The sequence below is a fragment of the Sinohyriopsis cumingii genome, chromosome 7, assembly GCF_028554795.1.
Source record: "Sinohyriopsis cumingii isolate HCF-2022 chromosome 7, ASM2855479v2, whole genome shotgun sequence".
Classification (NCBI taxonomy): Eukaryota; Metazoa; Mollusca; class Bivalvia; order Unionida; family Unionidae; genus Sinohyriopsis; species Sinohyriopsis cumingii.
Genome location: NC_142967.1, coordinates 11208889 through 11230346, shown reverse-complemented (window position 1 = coordinate 11230346; position 21458 = coordinate 11208889). Strand labels below are relative to the sequence as shown.

The following is a 21458-nucleotide window of genomic DNA, read 5'->3' as shown; positions in this document are numbered from 1 at the left end:
TCAAATGCTTTGGTTTGGTGAATGATTTATTTAGTTATTTTAAAGAAAGCAATTTATAAAGAGAATTTGACTTTCAATTATGGGATTTGACTCATGTAATGTTATATTTGTGTTTGTAGGTCTTTATATTTTATGTCCACACTTACTCTGTACTTTACAGGCATTATTATGCTGTTAAATCCGACACATATTCATTTAACTGGATACTTGAGCACATTGTCTTCATGTTTTACCAAACAGATAAATTCAGACCAAATCCATTTGTTACATTGTCTCACTTTGTTTAATTTATTATTCAGGATAAAATACATCTACTTGAAAATAATAATCTTTGTGGGTATACATTTTTCTATGGTTTTGCTAAAAGTTTTTTTTCTATGGTGCTTTAATTCATAGATTGGGGTAGGGACCAACATTTTGATCTGACAGATTATGAAAAATTTGAAAAATAATGTCTTTAAGAGGTTATAGTTGTGTAGAAGTTAGCAATTTACCATTAGTATTTCTACTTTCATTTTACCTGCATTTTTTTCTTCTTTCAGAAGTCTTTGCAGGCCGATGACACAACTTCAGTAAGTGAAGAAGCTGAAAGGGATGATAAGGTATCATATGATATGTCAAAAGGGCTAAATAAAAGTCTTAAGTTTCTCTTTAGTGCAAAGGAATCATTTGCATGAAAATTTACTTGGATAATAGATGCAGTAGAAGAGTTTTACATATCATGATTGTCATGCCAGCTTCGGCAGTAGCTAAATATAGCAATTACTTTGGCATTTGTTGGCGTGTCTTCATGTCCATCTGTCCATCAACATCTGTGATAAGGGTCAAGGTTAAAGTTGTGTGGATTAAGGTCAGTATTAAAGTCATTTACTTTCTAGCAAAGTAAAGTTGTGTTGAACAAGACAGGAATTGATTTGTTTTTCAGCAAGACCTGCAACAGGTACTTATAAAAGAATGTGTTTATTGTTATTTAAAAAAGATAAAGAATGTCATTTCATTTTTGGGACGAGAGACAAAAAGTGATTGTAAAATTGTCAGAGTATTCAGAATTTGTTTTGTTTATTAAGTTTTCCGTGTGACAGCTGTAATTTTTTTTATATACTTGAACACTAATATATTATATTTACACTGAAAATGAGATGAAATTATAGTTGTAGAAAGCCTTTCAACTAAATATTAATATTAAAAGCTATCAGTATTGATTGAATTGTAGGTTGAAGTCATGTAGATATATGTTTAGTTGGTTTAATTCATGGATAATAGGTGTTCCTTAAAATGTTCTAGAACATTGCCTTATGGGGAGACTGCTTCAGTGGCCTAAGTGGTTGGAGTGCCTGCCTCTAAGGAGGTCATAGGTTTGAACCCTGGCTGAGTCATACCAAAGACTTATAAAAATGGTACTTGCAGCTGCCATGTTAGGCGATCAGCATTAAGAGGTTAGTGTTAGGCCTGGTGTCAGGATAATATGACTAAGTAGGACATGATGCTACATGTCTTTGGCATGATTACCCAGTGCTAGACATCACTATAAACTGGCACACTGCATACATCATAGTGATGTGACTAAAACTGAAAGCTACGTTAAAAGTAATTAAAATAAACCCTACACACCTTATTGGGGGTGGGGTTTCATTTGGATAAAGTTGGCTTTGTCATATTCTAACATAATTTTTCAGTCCATGACTTCATCCTTTCACTGACAATTTAGTTTCTGCAAGATAACAGGAAATATCAAATTTTAACATTTTGTATGCAGTGTTATTTTGATAAAACCTCACAAAAATTTGATTTTGAACCTTCAGTGTCATAATTTAGAGAAGTGATGTCCTCTGATTACCAAAACTCCTGACTAGGGTCCCTGGAGCATAACTTGATCAAAGATTGTTGTATTTCGACCCAATTTTTGCAGCAGCTTTAAATGGATAATACTTTAAATGAGTTCACATTCCAGTTCTCTGTAACATCATTTACAGGAGTTATGCCTGTTGATTGCCTGCACTCCTAACTTGGGTTTCTGCAAGATAACATGAACATTATTGATTGGATTTTAACCAAATTGGGCAGTCTGCATTTAGTTATGAATGTTCAGCAGTATCCTTTACAGGAGTTACACATCCTATCATCCATCTTCCTCACTTTGTTTTATGCAGCATCAGTTTTACAAAGGTTTGTTGGATTTCATGTGGCTTTATGTTAATGACGCTGTAGAGGTCTCATAGACTACCTTAGGTTGGGGTGGGGTGCTCCCAGTATTATCTTTAATTATTACAGAAGACCCACCCTGGCTTGTTTTTGTTAGAAATTGAAGTAGTGATAGAGATGCAAAGCTCCGAGCCCCCAGTCAGCGATGCCGACAGTTAAATTACTGAATACACAAATGGTGAAATTCAAATAAACAACAAATTTAATGCCATTCAATTACATATAGTCCTTCCTGAATTGAAATTCGATATCCAAAACCCATCACTCGTCTTTCACTCAACCAAGTGACGGCCTATTTCATCATCTGACTTAGTGTGATAGATTTTCCTCCTGTCCTGTGTTTCTACTCATCTGTAGTATTTCTTGACTGGTACCCAGTACCCCTTCAGTCCAACAACCACGTCCTTCATCCTTCCACTTCCGTTCTCTCCTTTTCTTGTTTCCCAGAGACTTGAGACCAACTGTACCTGGGTATTTCCCTTCTCTGTCTCCTACAGCTCCTCCGGTCCCTAAAAGCTTCCTTTGTGAAGCTCCTTTGTAATTCCCAGAATAACAATGTTTCCCGCCAATTTGAATGACGTTGGAGTAGCTTATAACTTCCTTATGTAATTCCCACAAGATAGTTTAGCGACTACTGACGTTTAGTTTCAAGACACTAGATTTAAACTTGCGATTCCAATGGTGGCCACGACTTACTCATTTCCGAGTGGATGTCGATTCACCCATGGTCTACATAATTAGCAGACATTGCTCCCTCCCCGGCAGTCAGTCAAGGGTGGATTGACGACCTTCACTTGATGTTCCTTTGAGCCCAACACTGGCAATTAATGCCACTTACCTGTGAATTGCATGCAGCCAAATAAGGCGCCAGTAACAAGTTCCTATGGCCATGTTATATACAACTGGCTTCCCACCCTATACACATCGCTTTGACACTCATGACACTCACAACATTTATGAAGTGAATAATTAGCCTCAGGGTCTAGCATATACATGTTGCAATCTGGCTATTGTTCCTTACTTATAACATGACAGACGCTTTGAATGAGTTAGGTTTCTAGCATTAAAAAAATATAATTTACAGAAGTTATTTCACTGAATTGTTCATCCGCATGTCTTGTTGTTTCCTCAACAAGAAATTAGTAAAATTGTTGGTGTTTCGCAATGTCATTTACAGGATATATGCCCCCTGATTGCCTATTGATCTTAAGTTTATTTGCACAGCATAAATTTACCAAGGATTTATGGATTTGAACAAAATCTGGCAATCAACTTTATATTGATAAGATCCTGAATAATTTGATTTCCAGCATTCTGTTAGTTATGTGCCCTGATTAACCTCATAATGTTTTGTTGATGGGATCATGAAAGAGTTTAATCTCCATGACAGTGCACAGTGTTGATGGGATCATGAAAGAGTTTAATCTCCATGACAGTGCAGTGTTGATGGGATCATGAAAGAGTTTAATCTTCATGACAGTGCACAGTGTTGATGGGATCATGAAAGAGTTCAATCTCCATGACAGTGCACAGTGTTGATGGGATCATGAAAGAGTTTAATCTTCATGACAGTGCACAGTGTTGATGGAATCATGAAAGAGTTTAATCTCCATGACAGTGCACAGTGTTGATGGGATCATGAAAGAGTTTAATCTCCATGACAGTGCACAGTATTATTTAGAAGAGTTGTCACCACTGATTGCTCATCCTCTTAACTTTAATTTCTTCAGAATTACTTTGAAAAATAACATTAGGTTTCATAGAAAATTGACATGCACATTATATTGACGAAAACCTTTCAAGTTGATTTTTCAACATCATACATCATTTGTATGAGTTATGGCCCTTGAACATCCTTCTCATTATAACTCCAGTTATCATGCTGAAATTTCTGTAATTTAGACCCTGCCAAGAAATTTGTAGTGGGTGAGGCTTTCTGTGATGTACATCATTTCTTCTAAAGCTATTTTTTATTGTCACTGGCAGTTGAGATATAGATATTACTTTCCTGTCATCATCACTGTCATTAAGATATTTTGCTGTATTAAATGGAAACTCTAGTGTTTAAAGTTTGTACCTTCATATTTTTGGGTTACAAGTCTTGTCATCATCTTCGTTAATATTTTCCACAGAACTGTTATTGCATTTTCAGATAAAACTACTACACAAAAATTCAACATTTTGCTGCATAGTTTCACAGTATGCTTGTAGTGAAAAATTTTTTGGATAAATCTGAGTAGTTAAAAATATGGTTAACATAATTAAGTTATAGATACGTTTATTTCATAAATTTTACCTGCCATAGCTAATTTTAAAGCTTCTATTTTACATACCAACTTTCAATGACTTTATGAAATGTAGAGAATTTCATTGTACCACAAATTAAACTTTAGTGTATTTTTACAAATGTAGCTGGAGATAAAATGTATTTAACCATTTATCTGCTTATGTTTCATATTTTGTACTCATTTACTACTTAAGGTTGATATCATATAATGCAATTAACACACTTTGCTCTAACAACTGTATTACATAGCCCATTATATGTAGCATAATACACCATATACCAGTAGTGATGGTAACTTTTCTAAAGACTTCCAGATTGTAACAAAAAATTCTTTGTACCAGTTGCTTACACAGAGAGATATAAATGTATTATTAGGCAGCCTATTCACACAATACATAATTTTTTTTGCACTAGGATTATTTGTAGGGTTTGGTGGTCTTGTATGTATTTTGGCCATTGTTTGTATGCTGATCATTGTATAAGTGCTGAATACTGGCATATGTCAATATAAACAATAGAGTAATTGTCCTACCTTGCGTGTACCATACTGGGCAGATAAGCTAAGGGAGATAACTTTTCACAGGTAATCACAGTATCTTAAAAGATGCATAATTTCAGATCTTCCTTGGATTCTTAAGCTAATCTGTTCAGTAAAAATTATTTACATCAGTTCTGTTGAAAGTTTTGTATGGAGTTACAAAGAACCAGTACATATTTAGTAGAAAGGCACAAATTTGATAGGTAGTGCCAAGAAAGGGTAAAGATCTGTTTTAATAAGAAAAATAAATCCCCAACTAATTATATATGGTTTTTGACCAATTTCTGATATCTTATTAAGAAGTGGCTTTTGAGGTGGCATGATTTAAAGATGTTACAGAGATTTGTCTTAAGTCATTAAATTTCTAGGAAGAAGCATTTGTTTTTGTTTGCCCTTTCAGAAGATAGAGGAAGAAGAAAAAGAAAGACACAAAGAGGAGAAGGGTAATGAAAAAATGAAAAAGTCATTAACACCTGAACCAAAATCCAAGCATGCAAGAAATAAATCGCTTGAGCCAGAACATGAGGAGCAAAAATCTGTGACCCAAGAACCTGAACTTAGGGAAGAAAGAAAGTCCAGCACACCTGAACTGGAACCCATGTCTAAACCTGATGAGAAGCAGAAGATTGCTTCATCAAAACGGGCTGCAGCTCCCCCTCCCCCCTTAAGTCAGAAAGAAAAATCCCCCTCCCCTCCTACTATAAGTCAAAATGAAAAATCCCCCTCCCCAACCCCATCAGACACAATGTCCCCACTACCAAAGGTGGTCATCCCCAGCCCAGAAAAGGACACAACATCTTCTCAAGAATCATCATCATCATCATCATCATCATCATCATCATTATCATCAGAAAAGACAACTCCAGAAAGAGAATTTATTACAACTGTACCCATAACGGATCTAGACAATGATGAGGAACAAACTGAATTCAGACTCTCAACCAAGAACAAAGTCATAACTGAGGTCTTGACAAAATCTGCCATTCCAGAAGTAAATAAAGGGGACCAAGAAATGTTGGTGGAAAAAGAGACAGAGTCATCAGATGAAAGGATTGGCGAGAAATCACATTCTAGTCAGGTATACCCCAAACTCTGCATGCTGTTTAGTTTTCAGGTAATTTTATGTAAATTTGCCCTTTTTTAAATGGATTATTTTCAGGTTTGTAAGTTTTTGATGCAAGAGTTCATCAGGTTTCTCTTTTTTTTCCTCTGTATTACTTGGCATGCTGTGTCCTGATATTAACTAATATGTTGGAATAATACTTGACAACAAAGAAGAATTGCCCAAGCTACATTTTTAAAAATCCTAATTTTGATATATTTTTTCAAGTTTATAGCCATTTATTGTAAGAACTTTGTTTCTGAATGGATTTTTTTTGAATTAACAATTTTTATATGGGTACCTTTTTTAGCGGATTTTATGTGTGCTGCAGCCACAAATATAAAGACCATGTATAGCATGTTCCTTCTGTAAATCAATTGAACTCATTCCCCAATCATCAGATTTAAAAGGGAAAGTCCATGTTGATTTGTCATAAAATGGAGGATTTATGCAACTAGGACCAAATCTTGTCCATCCTAAGATCTATCTTGTTAAACTCTCATCATTGCTAAATTTTCCAGAGTTTAGGGTATTGTAATTTTGTAGATCTCTCTTGCACAATAGGTAATAAAACAATATAGCCTGAATGTAGATGAGGTGATCTGAATACTTACTATATCACAAAGTAAGTTTGTGCTCAGGGACCGCTCTAGTGGCCTAGTGGTTAGAGCATCCGCCTTGGATGCAGGAGGTTGTGGGTTCAAACTCTGGCTGAGTCATACCAAAGACTTATAAAAAATGGTACTAACATCTACCTTGCTAGGCACTCAGCATTAGAAGGCTAGTGTTAGGTCTGGTCTGCCTGGTGTCAGGATAATGTGACTGGATGGGACATCATGCTACATGTTTGTGGCAAGATGCCGCAGTGATAGACATCGCTATAAACTGCAACACTGCAGACATCGTAGCGATATGACTAAAAACATTATGACTGAAAAATTGTTAAAGCTACATCAGAAATCCTTATCACACACACAGTGCTCAGAGAGGTGTTTCATATAATAGCAGGAGACCACTCTGGTGGCATTGTGGTTAGAGCATCTGCCTCAGATTTGGGAGGTCATGGGTTCGATCCCCGCCTGAGTCATACCAAAGACTTACAAAAATGGTACTAACTGGTCGGTCTGTGTCAGGATAATGTGACTGGGTGGGACATCATGCTACATGTCTGAGGCATGATGCCCCGGTGCTAGACATCACTATAAACTGCCACATTTCAGATATCATAGTGATATGACTGAAAAATTGTTAAGGCTATGTTGAAAATCCAAATGACATAACATCACATCACATCACAATAGCAGGAAATTTTTGCTGTACTGAAAGACCCTTAACTTGATGCTATGCCAACAATTATGAAAGGAATCACACCCTATTCAAAGTGATGGGAGAGATCAACTATCTCTAAATCCTGTTAATCTTGATTTGATATTGAAACTATTTAAAATAAGTTGAGATTGAAAGCATTGTTTTTAAAAAAAGGAATCAAGAAATAATTAATATTAAAGCATGTTCAGGTATTTCATTTTACAGCAATTCTGTATTGAAGATATGAAGAATTGAACATAAATTACCAGTTTTTCAGGGGTACTTGCACACAGCTGCATAGGTTCTTGTGCATCGTGATCAGTATGATTGCCACAGAACCTTTTGATATAGCAGTACTGGCTTAAACTGTTGATTTTTTTGGTATAATACAGTAGACCTGTCTTGAAAGACCATTTTTCTGTCAAAAAGTATGGTTTCTTAATTTAGGTGGTCTCTCTTGACAGGGCTTAGTAACTTTATAATCAATAAATCTATGCTTTGAGAGCAATGTCCATAATGAGAAGTGGTCTTTCATAGCAGTAGTCTTTCAAGACAAATTCTACAGTACATCATGATCTCCATCAGGATGAAGAATATATTCTGCAGATCACTGGCATGCACAGTTCAGTGGTATGCACAAGTCGGTAGCATGCACAGATTGGTACCATGCATAGATTAGTACCTTGTACAGATCAGTAACACGTCAGTAGCATGTACTGGTCAATTGGATGTACAGGTCAGATGGATGATTAGTACCTCGTACAGATCAGTATCATGCACATATCAGTTGCATTCACAGATCAGTAGTTGTTGTTGTTGTAGGGTTTAACACCATTTTTCAGCACACAATAGGCTATACATGGCGGCCAGTATTAATGGTGGAGGAAGAACCCGGGAAAACCCCAGAAAGAACCACCGACCCATGAGAAGCTACTGGCAATCTTTCTCACATACCCACATTGGCTGACTCCGAGACTCGAACCCACGCAGACAGAGGTGAGATGGCAGTGATCCGTAACGGAGAGCGCTTTAGACCACGCAGCCACCCGCGGCCCCACAAATCAATAGCACATACATATCAGTAGCATTCACAGATCAATAGCACATACATACATATCAGTTGCATGCACATATCAGTTGCATTCACAGATCAATAGCACATACATATCAGTTGCATGCACATATCAGTAGCATGCACATATCAGTAGTATGTACATTCTTTGGTTGGCATTACCTCGTGCATTCCACAGGAACACCAATTTGTGAGAGAAAGGGGCTCATACATTTACATTTTCAACGATATTTCTATTTCTTCAAGTATGGTTTCTGGTTTTATAGCTTTTACTGTTCGATGGTTTTGATGGCACTTTTAGCACATTATTAATTTTATCTTGGTAAGGAAATGGGAGGTCAGTGCCTTTCTCAAGGACACACTGATGTAGCCAACACTGTATCAACCTATGACCCCTGAATTATGAGATTGATGCACTACCAAATACAGTTCCCTCATAATTATAAGACACAATCTCTAATTTCAAGTGCCCTTGTGCCATGTTCATAATTAAATTTGCCCTGCATGGACCATCTGCTTACCATCACAGCTCACTACTGTAGGTCTAAAAGTCAACTGACTTTGTGGCCACTAGTATCACAGCTCACTACTGTAGGTCTAACAGTCAACTGACTTTGTGGCCACTAGTACCACAGCTCACTACTGTAGGTCTAACAGTCAACTGACTTTTGTGGCCACTAGTATCAGCTCACTATTGTAGGTCTAACAGTCAACTGACTTTGTGGCCACTAGTATCACAGCTCACTATTGTAGGTCTAACAGTCAACTGACTTTGTGGCCACTAGTATTACAGCTCACTACTGTAGGTCCAACAGTCAACTGACTTTTGTGGCCACTAGTATCACAGCTCACTACTGTAGGTCTAACAGTCAGCTGACTTTTGTGGCCACTAGTATCAGCTCACTATTGCAGGTCTAACAGTCAACTGACTTTGTGGCCACTAGTATCACAGCTCACTGCTGTAGGTCCAACAGTCAACTGACTTTTGTGGCCACTAGTATCACAGCTCACTACTGTAGGTCTAACAGTCAACTGACTTTTGTAGCCACTAGTATCAGCTCACTATTGTAGGTCTAACAGTCAACTGACTTTGTGGCCACTAGTATCACAGCTCACTACTGTAGGTCCAACAGTCAACTGACTTTTGTGGCCACTAGTATCAGCTCACTATTGTAGGTCTAACAGTCAACTAACTTTTGTGGCCACTAGTATCAGCTCACTATTGTAGGTCTAACAGTCAACTGACTTTGTGGCCACTAGTATCACAGCTCACTACTGTAGGTCTAACAGTCAACTGACTTTTGTGGCCACTAGTATCAGCTCACTATTGTAGGTCTAACAGTCAACTGACTTTTGTGGCCACTAGTATCAACTCACTATTGTAGGTCTAACAGTCAACTGACTTTGTGGCCACTAGTATCAAAGGTCACTACTGTAGGTCTAACAGTCAACTGACTTTTGTGGCCACTAATATCACAGCTCACTACTGTAGGTCCAACAGTCAACTGACTTTTGTGGCCACTAGTATCAGCTCACTATTGTAGGTCTAACAGTCAACTGACTTTTGTGGCCACTAGTATCAGCTCACTATTGTAGGTTTAACAGTCAACTGACTTTGTGGCCACTAGTATCACAGCTCACTACTGTAGGTCCAACAGTCAACTGACTTTTGTGGCCACTAGTATCACAGCTCACTACTGTAGGTCTAACAGTCAACTGACTTTTGTGGCCACTAGTATCAGCTCACTATTGTAGGTCTAACAGTCAACTGACTTTGTGGCCACTAGTATCACAGCTCACTACTGTAGGTCTAACAGTCAACTGACTTTTGTGGCCACTAGTATCAGCTCACTATTGTAGGTCTAACAGTCAACTGACTTTTGTGGCCACTAGTATCAACTCACTATTGTAGGTCTAACAGTCAACTGACTTTGTGGCCACTAGTATCAAAGGTCACTACTGTAGGTCTAACAGTCAACTGACTTTTGTGGCCACTAATATCACAGCTCACTACTGTAGGTCCAACAGTCAACTGACTTTTGTGGCCACTAGTATCAGCTCACTATTGTAGGTCTAACAGTCAACTGACTTTTGTGGCCACTAGTATCAGCTCACTATTGTAGGTTTAACAGTCAACTGACTTTGTGGCCACTAGTATCACAGCTCACTACTGTAGGTCCAACAGTCAACTGACTTTTGTGGCCACTAGTATCACAGCTCACTACTGTAGGTCTAACAGTCAACTGACTTTTGTGGCCACTAGTATCAGCTCACTATTGTAGGTCTAACAGTCAACTGACTTTGTGGCCACTAGTATCACAGCTCACTACTGTAGGTCCAACAGTCAACTGACTTTTGTGGCCACCAGTATCACAGCTCACTACTGTAGGTTTAACAGTCAACTGACTTTGTGGCCACTAGTATCACAACTCACTACTGTAGGCCTAACAGTCAACTGACTTTGTGGCCACAAGTATCACAGCAGCCCCAGTGGTAGTGTATATGTGTGATTGATTTAGATTTTTAACGTAGCTTTAACAATTTTCCATCATATCGCTTTAAAGTGATGTCTAGCAGTGGGGCATCATGCCGCAGACATGTATCATGATGTCCCACCCAGTCACATTACCCTGACACCAGGCCGACCAGTCCTAACACTAACCACTAAATGCTGAGGACCCAGTGGTATGGTTTTCTGGTTTTTAAAAAAATGTGATTTATCATAAAATATGTAATTTGTAAAATTTAATGTTCAGATTACTGCTAAAATTTGTTCTAAGCCTGATTCTAAGTTTCTCAAATCATCTTGAACTTTCCCAAGAAGCACTGAGAGAAATTATTTCACAAGAATGAGAATAAGGAATGGACATTATCTGTGTATTGAATCATAAACATGTATAAAGCAATATTCAATTATTCTTCAAAAGAACCTCCAATTTATTTACTAGATACAATGTTTAAGACAATTTGAATTCCAGAAGTGTATTAGTTTTGTATCATCTAATTATGATTGAATATATTGGATGCTGGGATATACTGGGACTTAATACTATTATGTAATTATAATATATAATATACATTGTATTTTGTCATGGACACATTTTACTAACATGTAATTATAATATATAATATACATTGTATTTTGTCATGGACACATTTTACTAACTGCATGATCATACAATATGCATGTGGTTATGGAATAAATTTTCATCTCATAGAAAAGTTACATATAATGACCTTTTTTATCTTTTCATTATATTTCCAGACTTGTCAGTTCTTATACGTGTTCAGTAGATAGTATGTTCACCATAACAATGGTTTTACATCAAACTAGGTTCAATACATCTGATGCCATTGCTTTGAGATTTGGTTGATGGAGTCTCTAAATTTGTATTAAATATAAAAGAAAAGCAAGGAAGATTTCATTAATCTAAAAAAATAATTTGACAGCTGAAGGTAACATTTTAATTTTGACATTATTGCTTAGCAATCCTTATTTTGGCCACTTCAAGAAATTAAAAGTGTGTTTTTGTCAAACTGGTCTTTAATTATAAAGTGATATATGAATCTCAAATGCTATTTTTATGTGTCAAAGATGAAAGTAAAGAAGATTATCAAAAATATTGATAGAGGTGCCATAGTTCCCATTTTTCAGCTAGCCTTTGAACAAATTTGCACAAGCAACTTGTATTAGAAATAATGTTTTTAAAATTTTATTTACGTTTTTACAGCTTATTTGAGGACTGCAAAACCATAGTTTACAGACTTCTATGTTAAATACTGTCAGATGAAAATATGTAGCACCAAACTTTTATTTCACGATGGGAAGCTTTATTTGGTATCTGTCTGTACTTTTTGTGCAGTTTTAAACTCTTGTTCCCTTTTCGCATATTATGAAATCCAGTTTCTGACAATATTCAAATTGGACAGTATTTGCTATTTTTTTAAATTGTGACTTCACTTGTTTTCCCTCCTCAGGATGAAAGTCAAAAGAAAAACATTAAAGCACCAGCCCCAGTTGATTCAACAAAGTTTGCAGCAGAAATCTTAAATGAGATCATTGATGAAGTAATCCGCTCCACAACTGAAGAACCATCTGTTCCCAGTGTTGTGTTAAGCACTGTACAGGATGTGATAGAGGAGGGGATGGATGAGGAAGAGGCGGTAACAAGTGATAGTGATGTGAGCAGTGAGGTAGAGAGGTCAAAAGGAAGTCCATCATTGACTGATAAAGAGGTTGGAATAAAGCAGCCATCCCCATCCAGGGGTTTAGATTCTGAGGTACCAGAGGTGAAAGAGGTAGAGATGGAAATACAAGAAGTGAAAGTTCATGTAGGTGATGAAGAGGAAGAAGTAATGTCAAAACCTGCAAAAAGTGATGAACATAATGACAATATTATTACAATTAATGGACAACCTGTGCCAGCAGCTAGTGTAATTGTTATTAATGGTCATGTGACTCAAATTCAGAACTCTCCAAAGGAGACAAGACAAGAGAGACGTTCTTCTCTAACAGACATTAAAAAATCAAATCCCCAAAGGAGAGACAGTCAAGAATTTATTCCACAAACAGATTTAGATACTTTTGAAACTAAGATAACAAATGACATTGACATTCTCGATGTTTCCAATCCAGATGAAGATTCCTCTGACCAGAGGTCAGATACTGCAAGTGTGAATACACTAGATAGTGTGGAAAAAGATGATTCCAGGAAGGGAGAAGATACAGAAAGGAACAAAAAGAGAGGCATCAGAGCTCGAAATGTAAGTACAGACTGAGAATACTTTCTTGTATGCAAAATAGCTTTAAGAAAACACCTATTTGGCATAACTAGACAGATTTTTGGGACATTCAGGCAGTTTTCCATTTAATTTACACATTTTTGAATTTTTCAGACTTGTATAAATTTGACAAAAAACCTTGCAGGTTGGATTAAATAGAAATCAACTGAGGGTAGAGAAATAAAATTTTGAAGACTTATTTGTATTATTATGTAGGTGAGCTGGTTAGATTTTCATTACAGCAAATTTTCAGTTATTTTAAACTCTTTAAGTTTTTGGACCTGAACTTTATGTTACAGAAAAGCCCAGTTAGTATGATAATACAAACACCTCTTGATGTGGACAAGTAAGTTTCAGAACATTTTTTTGGGTATTATTTTTTAGCTCGGGTGCCATCATTGTGTCAGTTTTCAAGATGGCCCACTGTTGTACATTTCTTGTGCTCCCCTAAAAATGATCATTAAAAATACAGGTCTGATCTTGTTCCTCTTGCTTGTACTCTATTGCATGGCTTTTATCTTGAGCATATGAAGTAATGGAAATCAGGCTGTTGTCTGGAATATATACGTTGTCATATATTTCAGCTTGGCAAGTCATGGTAAAGAATTGAGTGTTGAAGCAAAACAAACCATTCTATGATTCTGGAGAGATATTTATCTGTACAGGTTTCACATTTTCTAGGAATTGATTCCTCCTCAATTTTGAAAATATTTTGGGAGACACGCAATATGGAAGACAAACTTCACACAGTAACACAGGCTGTTATCACAGAGTGGAGCAGAAACAAATTTTTAGGCATTGTAAAAGTGAATTGTAGGAAGTCTTTGCAAGAAGTAACCAACTTCTATAATGTGTCTAGGTCTCAGAGTGTAATAAGGAAAACTATCCAGCAACATTTGAATTCTTTGGCTTTTTTACGAAAATCTGAATGTGAAACATTGGGCGTGCATGAAGTAAATAGGAAAATAACATCTTGTGAGGTGCAGGGGAAAGATTACTTGGACTGTTGTGCATAATTTGAAGAAGGTATTATTTACCAATGAGGTGACAGTTGTTGCCAAACCTAATGGAATGGTTAAAGAAGGAACAGTGTAAAATGAAATGGCTTCAGCCTGACCTCAGTCTTGGTCCTGGCAGAGAGTTAAAGTTGATGATTATAGTATGAATAGTGTCAAGTATTTGGACAAATCTGAAACTTCTTTGGCCTGTGATTGTGAAGCATTTCTCCAGCCGACTATGGCTTCAGTTCGCATTGCACTTGTGGATTGATCCAGAGAGACGGATGAATGAAAATTGAGGAATAATATTTTACAACAAATGTGGTCTGTACGGTTGTTGTTTTCAGAAACTACCAGTTGTTACTAAAGTGCTGCTGACATGTGCTGTTTTCATGAGATTATGTTGCAAAATACAGAGGATATAACGTAAAATTAAGTTTTTCATCATTTATGAAATGTCATTTGCAAAACTTGCTTGACATTACTGCATTAAAATTTGGACAGTTAACTGAGTGTATATATCTTGATTACCTTTTTAGACCATTAAAGAAATTGTCCCATTTTTTTGACAAAATCCTTCCTGTTTGTAAGGACATGTGGATGACTTATTTATATTTTCATGCCATTATAAAAAATTTCTTCAGCATTCTTAAATTTTCTGAGTTTGGATCATTTGGTCAGCAATGATTTTTATTAACAAGAATCTTCCTTTAGGCAAAAAAATATGTATTTTCTGGCTGGCCGACCATTTCTGTTTTTCGTTGCCAAACCTAGCATCTTCCCTCCCTCCCCAGTTGAGACAAATGTCAGACTTGTCCCAATTTTTGATGAACTGAAGCTTTTTGTTTGCTACTGAAATTTGATGGAAGTGTTTCAGTATGTAGTAAAAGTTATACAGGCCATGTATGGGTTCAATACTGGCTGCCATTATAACAAACAGAAATGTTTAAACGACTTCTTTAAAACCAGTTAACAGAATTAACAATTTGACAGTAAGCAACATAGCATTAATGCTTTTTAAATTTATATAAATGATGGTTACCTACTTTCAAATATGACTGCCATTGCTAAAAATAGAAAGATTTAATGACTTCTTTCAAGAACTGCTGAACAGAATTTGAGTAAAGTTTGCATTCTAATTCTGACATAAAGCGCTCTCAACTTACATTAAATGATGCCAGTCCATCATGACTACTGTTACTAAAAATAGCTCTCAACTTAAACCAAATGATGCCAGTCCATCATCATGCATGGTTACTGCTACTAAAGATAGCTCTCAACTTAGACCAAATGATGCCAGTCCATAATCATGCATGGCTACTGTTACTAAAAATAGCTCTCAACTTAGACCAAATGATGCCAGTCCATCATCATGCATGGCTACTGTTACTAAAAATAGCTCTCAACTTATACCAGATAATGTCAGTCCATCATCATGTATGGCTACTGTTTCTAAAAATAGCTCTGAACTTATACCAAATGATGCCAGTCCATCTCCTAAAAATAGAAAGACCCTGAAATTAATCTTTCTCACAAACCTCTTAAAAATTTAACAGAACTTTTACCAAACTTGACAGAAAACATGGTGGCATAGATGGTTTTCACATTTGAACAGACATGGCCATCTTTGCAAAAGATAGTTTTTGTAATTTATTATTGCATGTTTACAACTTACCTTTTATTCGGCACCATATGACCAGTATTGTGCTGGCATGCTGTAACCCTTTACATAGTACAGTCAAACCTGTCGTAATGGTCACAGTTGCAGAGTGGTCACCTGTTCACAATAGCCATTTTAATTTCCTGTGGACAAATTTCCTATATAAATGTCCTGTATGTAATGGGTCCCCGGCTAAGTCATACCAAAGACTTACAAAAATGGTACTTAAGCTGCCTCACTTGGCGCTCAGCATTAAGAGGTTAGTGTTAGGACTGATCAGCCTGGTGTCAGGATAATGTGACTGGGTGGGACATCATGCTACGTGCCTGCTGCATGATGCCCCAGTGCTAGACATCACTATAAACTGTCACACTGCAGATATAGTAGCGATATGACTGGAAAATTGTTAAAGCTACGTTAAAAATCCAAATCACACACACACACACACACATGTATGTAATGTTTGCCTGCCGTGAGCTGTCACTGGCACATATCTTTAGTGATAGCACAATCTAGGTAACTAAATTTTTGCTCATGAGGTAGGCATTGTTTATTCATAGGAATATCCTGTGAATCAGTGTGCAGACATTTCTTATCTTGCTTGTACTCACCATACATCAGTCTCATTGATTGTGTAACACAAAGGTGTCATGGCACAAAAGCTGGATAGTTTTTATCATTAGGGTACATGATCAAATCTATTCATTGGCTGGATGGCAGGCAGAATAGCTGTGTTATTGCAACGGTAATGAAAGTCACCTTTTGTGCCATTGTAACAGCTATAGTTTGATATCTTTATCTATTGGCAGTGAATTAAAGCTGTCTCTGATGAAAAAGTTTGTCTTATAGAAAAGGGACAAGTTATGTCCTTTTTCATTAAGTTAGTGGTCATTCAGTATTTAAAACTTGTCTGTAAAGGCAGGTAAAGTTTCGGTTTATGGGTAACAAAAGATAGCTATATATGGCATCTTTTGATTCCCTTTTCATCACAGGCTTCTCACATAAGCTGACTTTCTTGCTCTCAGTAAGATGAGCAATTGACATTTCCATGCCGAGCTTGTTCAGATTTGCCAACAAAAGGGTCTTTTTTTTATAACATCCACTTAAGCTTTCTCATCGTGAACAGTACCCTTTGTCCTGCAAGTTTTGTTTTGGATCCAAATATTTATTGTGAAGAATCTTGTGAATTGTATTCTCAAGATTTCCAAAAAAAATCTTGAGAAATTGTATGAAAATTGAATTTGACAGTATAAAGCAAGTTGAACGGTAAGACCTGTGTAAACCAAATGTTTTCACCTACAGAAACAGGGATCCAGCCCAGTAAAGCATGCGTTAAAATTAGGGATTGGTATATAAGCAATTTCCATGCATAAAACAAATTAACTTTAAGGGCCCAAGGTAACCTTCTGGGTCCGGTATAACTTTTAGGGTCCAGAGGGCTTTGCTACAAAAAAAATGTTTTACTGTTACTAATCTGTAGCGAGGAGAACATAGTCATAGACAATGTTATTGCCTAACATCTTAATATTTGTCATTAATGTAATGTATTCAATTTTATTTAAAGAAAGCAAATTTAATTGTAAATTTTCATGAGAAAATGTGGGTTTTTTTTGTTGTACTTATACTAATTTTTATTTTCCATTTTTTTCCATCTTATAAAGGAAAGCAAGAGTCAGTACAAAACAATGACCAAAACGAGGACTTATATGAAAAATGGTATTGTCGTCACCAGTACTACACAGAAAGTGATCATGGCAGGCGATGAGCATAAGTCTAGGGATGAGTTCATTCATAGGTAAGTCAGAAATCTGAATTAAATTTAGTTTATTCTCTTTAGGGTGGGAAAATTCAGAAATATTTCTTCTTGCCCACAACAGAGATTTAAAATTTTTTAGCCTTAGTGCAGTGATTGTCAGTCAGCTGTCACATAGTGGAAATTTCAGTAGCCCACTGAATGTGTGATAGAGAAAACTCTCCTATTGATCAATCTAACCATGTATGACTGTTGACTTAATCACATTTATTTTCCCCACTTAATCTGTTGGTGATGTCAAAATTGAATATTGTTCTGGATATTAACCTGTTACAATAAACAAATCTTTATTAATGGAATTCTGTAATTCAATATAACTAAAATATCTTTCAAGTTTTGAAATTTGTTTACTTATGTTCTGTTATTTGGAGAAGACTACTAAATTCTTTGTAATCGTTTGATCTTGAAAAATGAGGGATAGAAAGTATGCTCTGCGGCCCATCCAGTGATAGACCCTTTCCCTCTGATGTTTGTGTAGTGTGCAGTTGTACACCCCTCTGAATTGTGAACTATCAAGGATTTACAATAGGAGTCGAGCATGAACTGTTGCTAGGTTATAGACTTAATTAATGTAAAATCCATGACACTACCATCATCAGCGGGTCCCTTAGGTATGCAGTGGTGATCAACAAACTGGACAGTTACAATCCACTCTTTAAGCGGAGTTAGTGAAATTTTCACCTGGTGAGAAAAGTACGGACAGAAACAGGAAATTGCACAGGTATGATTAACTACACTCAACAACACACTCCACCAACATGATTGAAATAATGTAAATGCACATTATGTACAGTGTATATTTCCACATACAATGCAGATAGTAATGTACTATTGATGTGCAATTTCACACCTGTATAATTTCAGCATCTCTCATGAAATCCTCACCATATACTACATAGTTTTAATGTCAGCCACTTATTTTCTCTAAAGAGAAAAATGCTAATTTTAAAGAAATCTTTATGCTAACAAGGGGCTACTAAAATGCAGGATTTTCCCAATACAGGTAGCTGAGTGCTAACAAGGGGCTAATTGAATACAGGGTACGTACATTACAGATAGCTGAGTGATAATGAGGTGTTACTGTTAAGCAGGATTTGTACAATACAGGTAGCTGAGTGCTAACAAGGGACTACTTGAATGCAGGTTATGTACAATACAGGTAGCTGAGTGCTAACTAGGGGTTACTGGCAAGCAGGGTATGCCCAATACAGGTAACTGAGTGCTTACAAGAGGCTACTGGCAAGCAGTGTATGCCCAATACAGGTAGCTGAGTGCTTGCAAGGGGCTACTGGCAAGCAGGGCATGTCCAAAACAGGTAGCTGAGTGCTAACAAGGGGCTACTCAGTAGTGTTTTCTGACCATTTTATGCCTAAATCAGGTACCCAGTGGTCTAATAAATGATATGACATTGTGTGCATTTATTTGTGGAAAATATAACTGTGAAAATATTTCAGAAAGGAAAACAATTATTCATGACTTATAACAAAGAAGAAGGGAAAACTTAAAAGTAAGGACCCTGGGTTGTCAAGTGGTCTAAGGCACTCGTCATTTTAAGTCACTGACATTTCACCCCAGTCCATGTGGATTTGAATCTATGCTTGGCCAACATGGGTATGGTAGAAAGCTTGTGGGTAGCTTCCTGTGGGTCAGTGGTTCTTCCAGGGATCTTCCCAGGTTTGTCCTCCACAAGATATTGTGACCACCATGTATAATCTGTTATGTGGTGAAAAATGACCCATATGATCAGTATCATCACTAACTGTCTTCATTAGGTTGCTGAATTGATTGTTAAATTACAGAAATACTTTGATGAATGGTTAGAATCTGTGAAGAAACAAAAAAGTGAAATATTTGTTAGGTGAAGTGTTGATTTTGAAGAATGTTTAGATTTTCAGAAAATTCCAATGAGAGCCACTGCGATGGCTCACCATGGACAATTCATATTTGTTTTATTATGTACTGTATGCTTCTCCATCAGTAACCCATCTAGACTCTGACCCAGGGATAGTATTCCAAAATTCATTAGATATACGTATGTGTACTCATCCAACATATGTATGTACAATCTAGATTGTGACCCAGGGATAGTATCCCAAAATTCATTAGATATACTTATGTGTACTCATCCAGCATATGTATGTACAATCTAGACTGTGACCCAGGGATAGTATCCCAAAATTCATTAGATATACTTATGTGTACTCATCCAACATATGTATGTACAATGTTGGGTTTTAAAAAAAAATTGTCACAGTACTTTCAATTTTTGTATATTTGACCTCTGAACCTCTCCCATACTCCCCAGGGCAGAAATCTTAAAACCATAACCCTCTTTCAGATAGTCACCACATGAGCAGACTGTACTTAGTTTGGTGAATTTCATTCCAGTGGTTTTGGAGGAGATAACGGGTATGGATCGAATGACAGGCAGGCAGACAGACTGTATAGCACTGTTCAACACTAATTCATGTTTGTGGATAATAATAAATTTAAACTGCAGTCAACATTTTTTTTATAAGTTGAATTTTTTCATTTAATGCTATTTTTTGTTTGTTTTCATATATGAGAATGTAACGGCACACTTGTCTAAAGTTTCTTGCTTTACCAGTGTTTCATTGTCCCAAAGGGAGATTCCAGTGTCCTGGTATACTAGCGTCAGTCATTGGTCACCAGGAAAATATAACAAGATTTTTTTGGACCAGAATAATGAAGATAAGGAATGCAAAGAAAGATTATAGTAAAGAATCTCTTAAAACAAAACCGAAGATTGCATCTCCATCTTTGAAGAAAGTGTTTATTATTCATAATTTTCAACTTGAGAATGTTTTGTTTCACTATATTGTTTGGAAAGGGATGGAATTTAAAATTTAAATGTTTTCTTTTGTTTTAAGCTCACAGAGTTATGAGTTCAGGTAGTTTATATCAATGCCATGCATCCATCTTGGCATCTGTCTGCAGTAGTTGCTATCAGTGTTTTAAGCAATCTTTGCAAAAGGCATCCTGGCAAGATAGCCTTTCAGGCTTGTATAGAATAAAATTTTGCTAATGGTCATCAGATATAACCACCATTTAAAAAATAAATTTTAAGAAAAAACAAAACATACAATGACTTCTTCAAAGCCACTGAGTATAAATTGATGAAATCTCAAGAGAAAGCATCCTAACCTGAAGACTTAAGAGTTGTACCAAGAATATCTGTCAGCCATCAAATACGACCACAGCTACTAAAAGTGGATAAACCTTTAAACAACTTCATCTACAAAACTGCATCCAGGTGTAAAAAGCTTTCAGATTTATACAAATGAGGCACCGCTAAAAGTAGAAAAACATTTACACAACTTTTCTATAAAAAGAAACATTAACAGATTTTGACCAACTATGACACAAAGCATCCTGGCATCGGGGTCTGTCAATACTGGACAAGTGATGCTGATGTTCCATGAAGTATGGATGAGGATAGAGAAACCTTGAAACAATTGTTTTCATTGCATATGCAGTCAAAAGCATTGAAAAGAATTTCAGTAGTGAACATCAGTTTGTGAGATTTCAGCCAGGTGTGTGCTCTAAGACCCTTGTTGTTGGATTGCCATGAAACTTGGTAAATATAAGGTAATCATCTCATGATGCACACATACTGACAAATCACTCTCATCCTACAATTTTTGTTGCTTTTTTTGTTCTGTAGCTTAATACAGT

The 21458-nt window shown here is 36.4% G+C and overlaps 1 protein-coding gene across 2 annotated transcripts in view; it reads left to right on the top strand.

Annotated features, from left to right (window-relative positions):
• LOC149794732 (serine/threonine-protein kinase 10-like) overlaps positions 1–21458 on the top strand; it is a 202508-nt gene that overhangs the window by 83484 nt on the left and 97566 nt on the right. For both annotated transcript variants that reach the window (XR_016422186.1, XM_089964351.1), the window contains exons 9-12: positions 543–602; positions 5428–6105; positions 12488–13273; positions 17611–17744. Coding sequence is in view for 1 of the 2 variants with exons in the window: in XM_089964351.1 (XP_089820477.1) it covers positions 543–602; positions 5428–6105; positions 12488–13273; positions 17611–17744 (1658 nt within the window). In the remaining variant the exon portion in view is untranslated. The remainder of the gene's footprint in view (positions 1–542; positions 603–5427; positions 6106–12487; positions 13274–17610; positions 17745–21458) is intronic.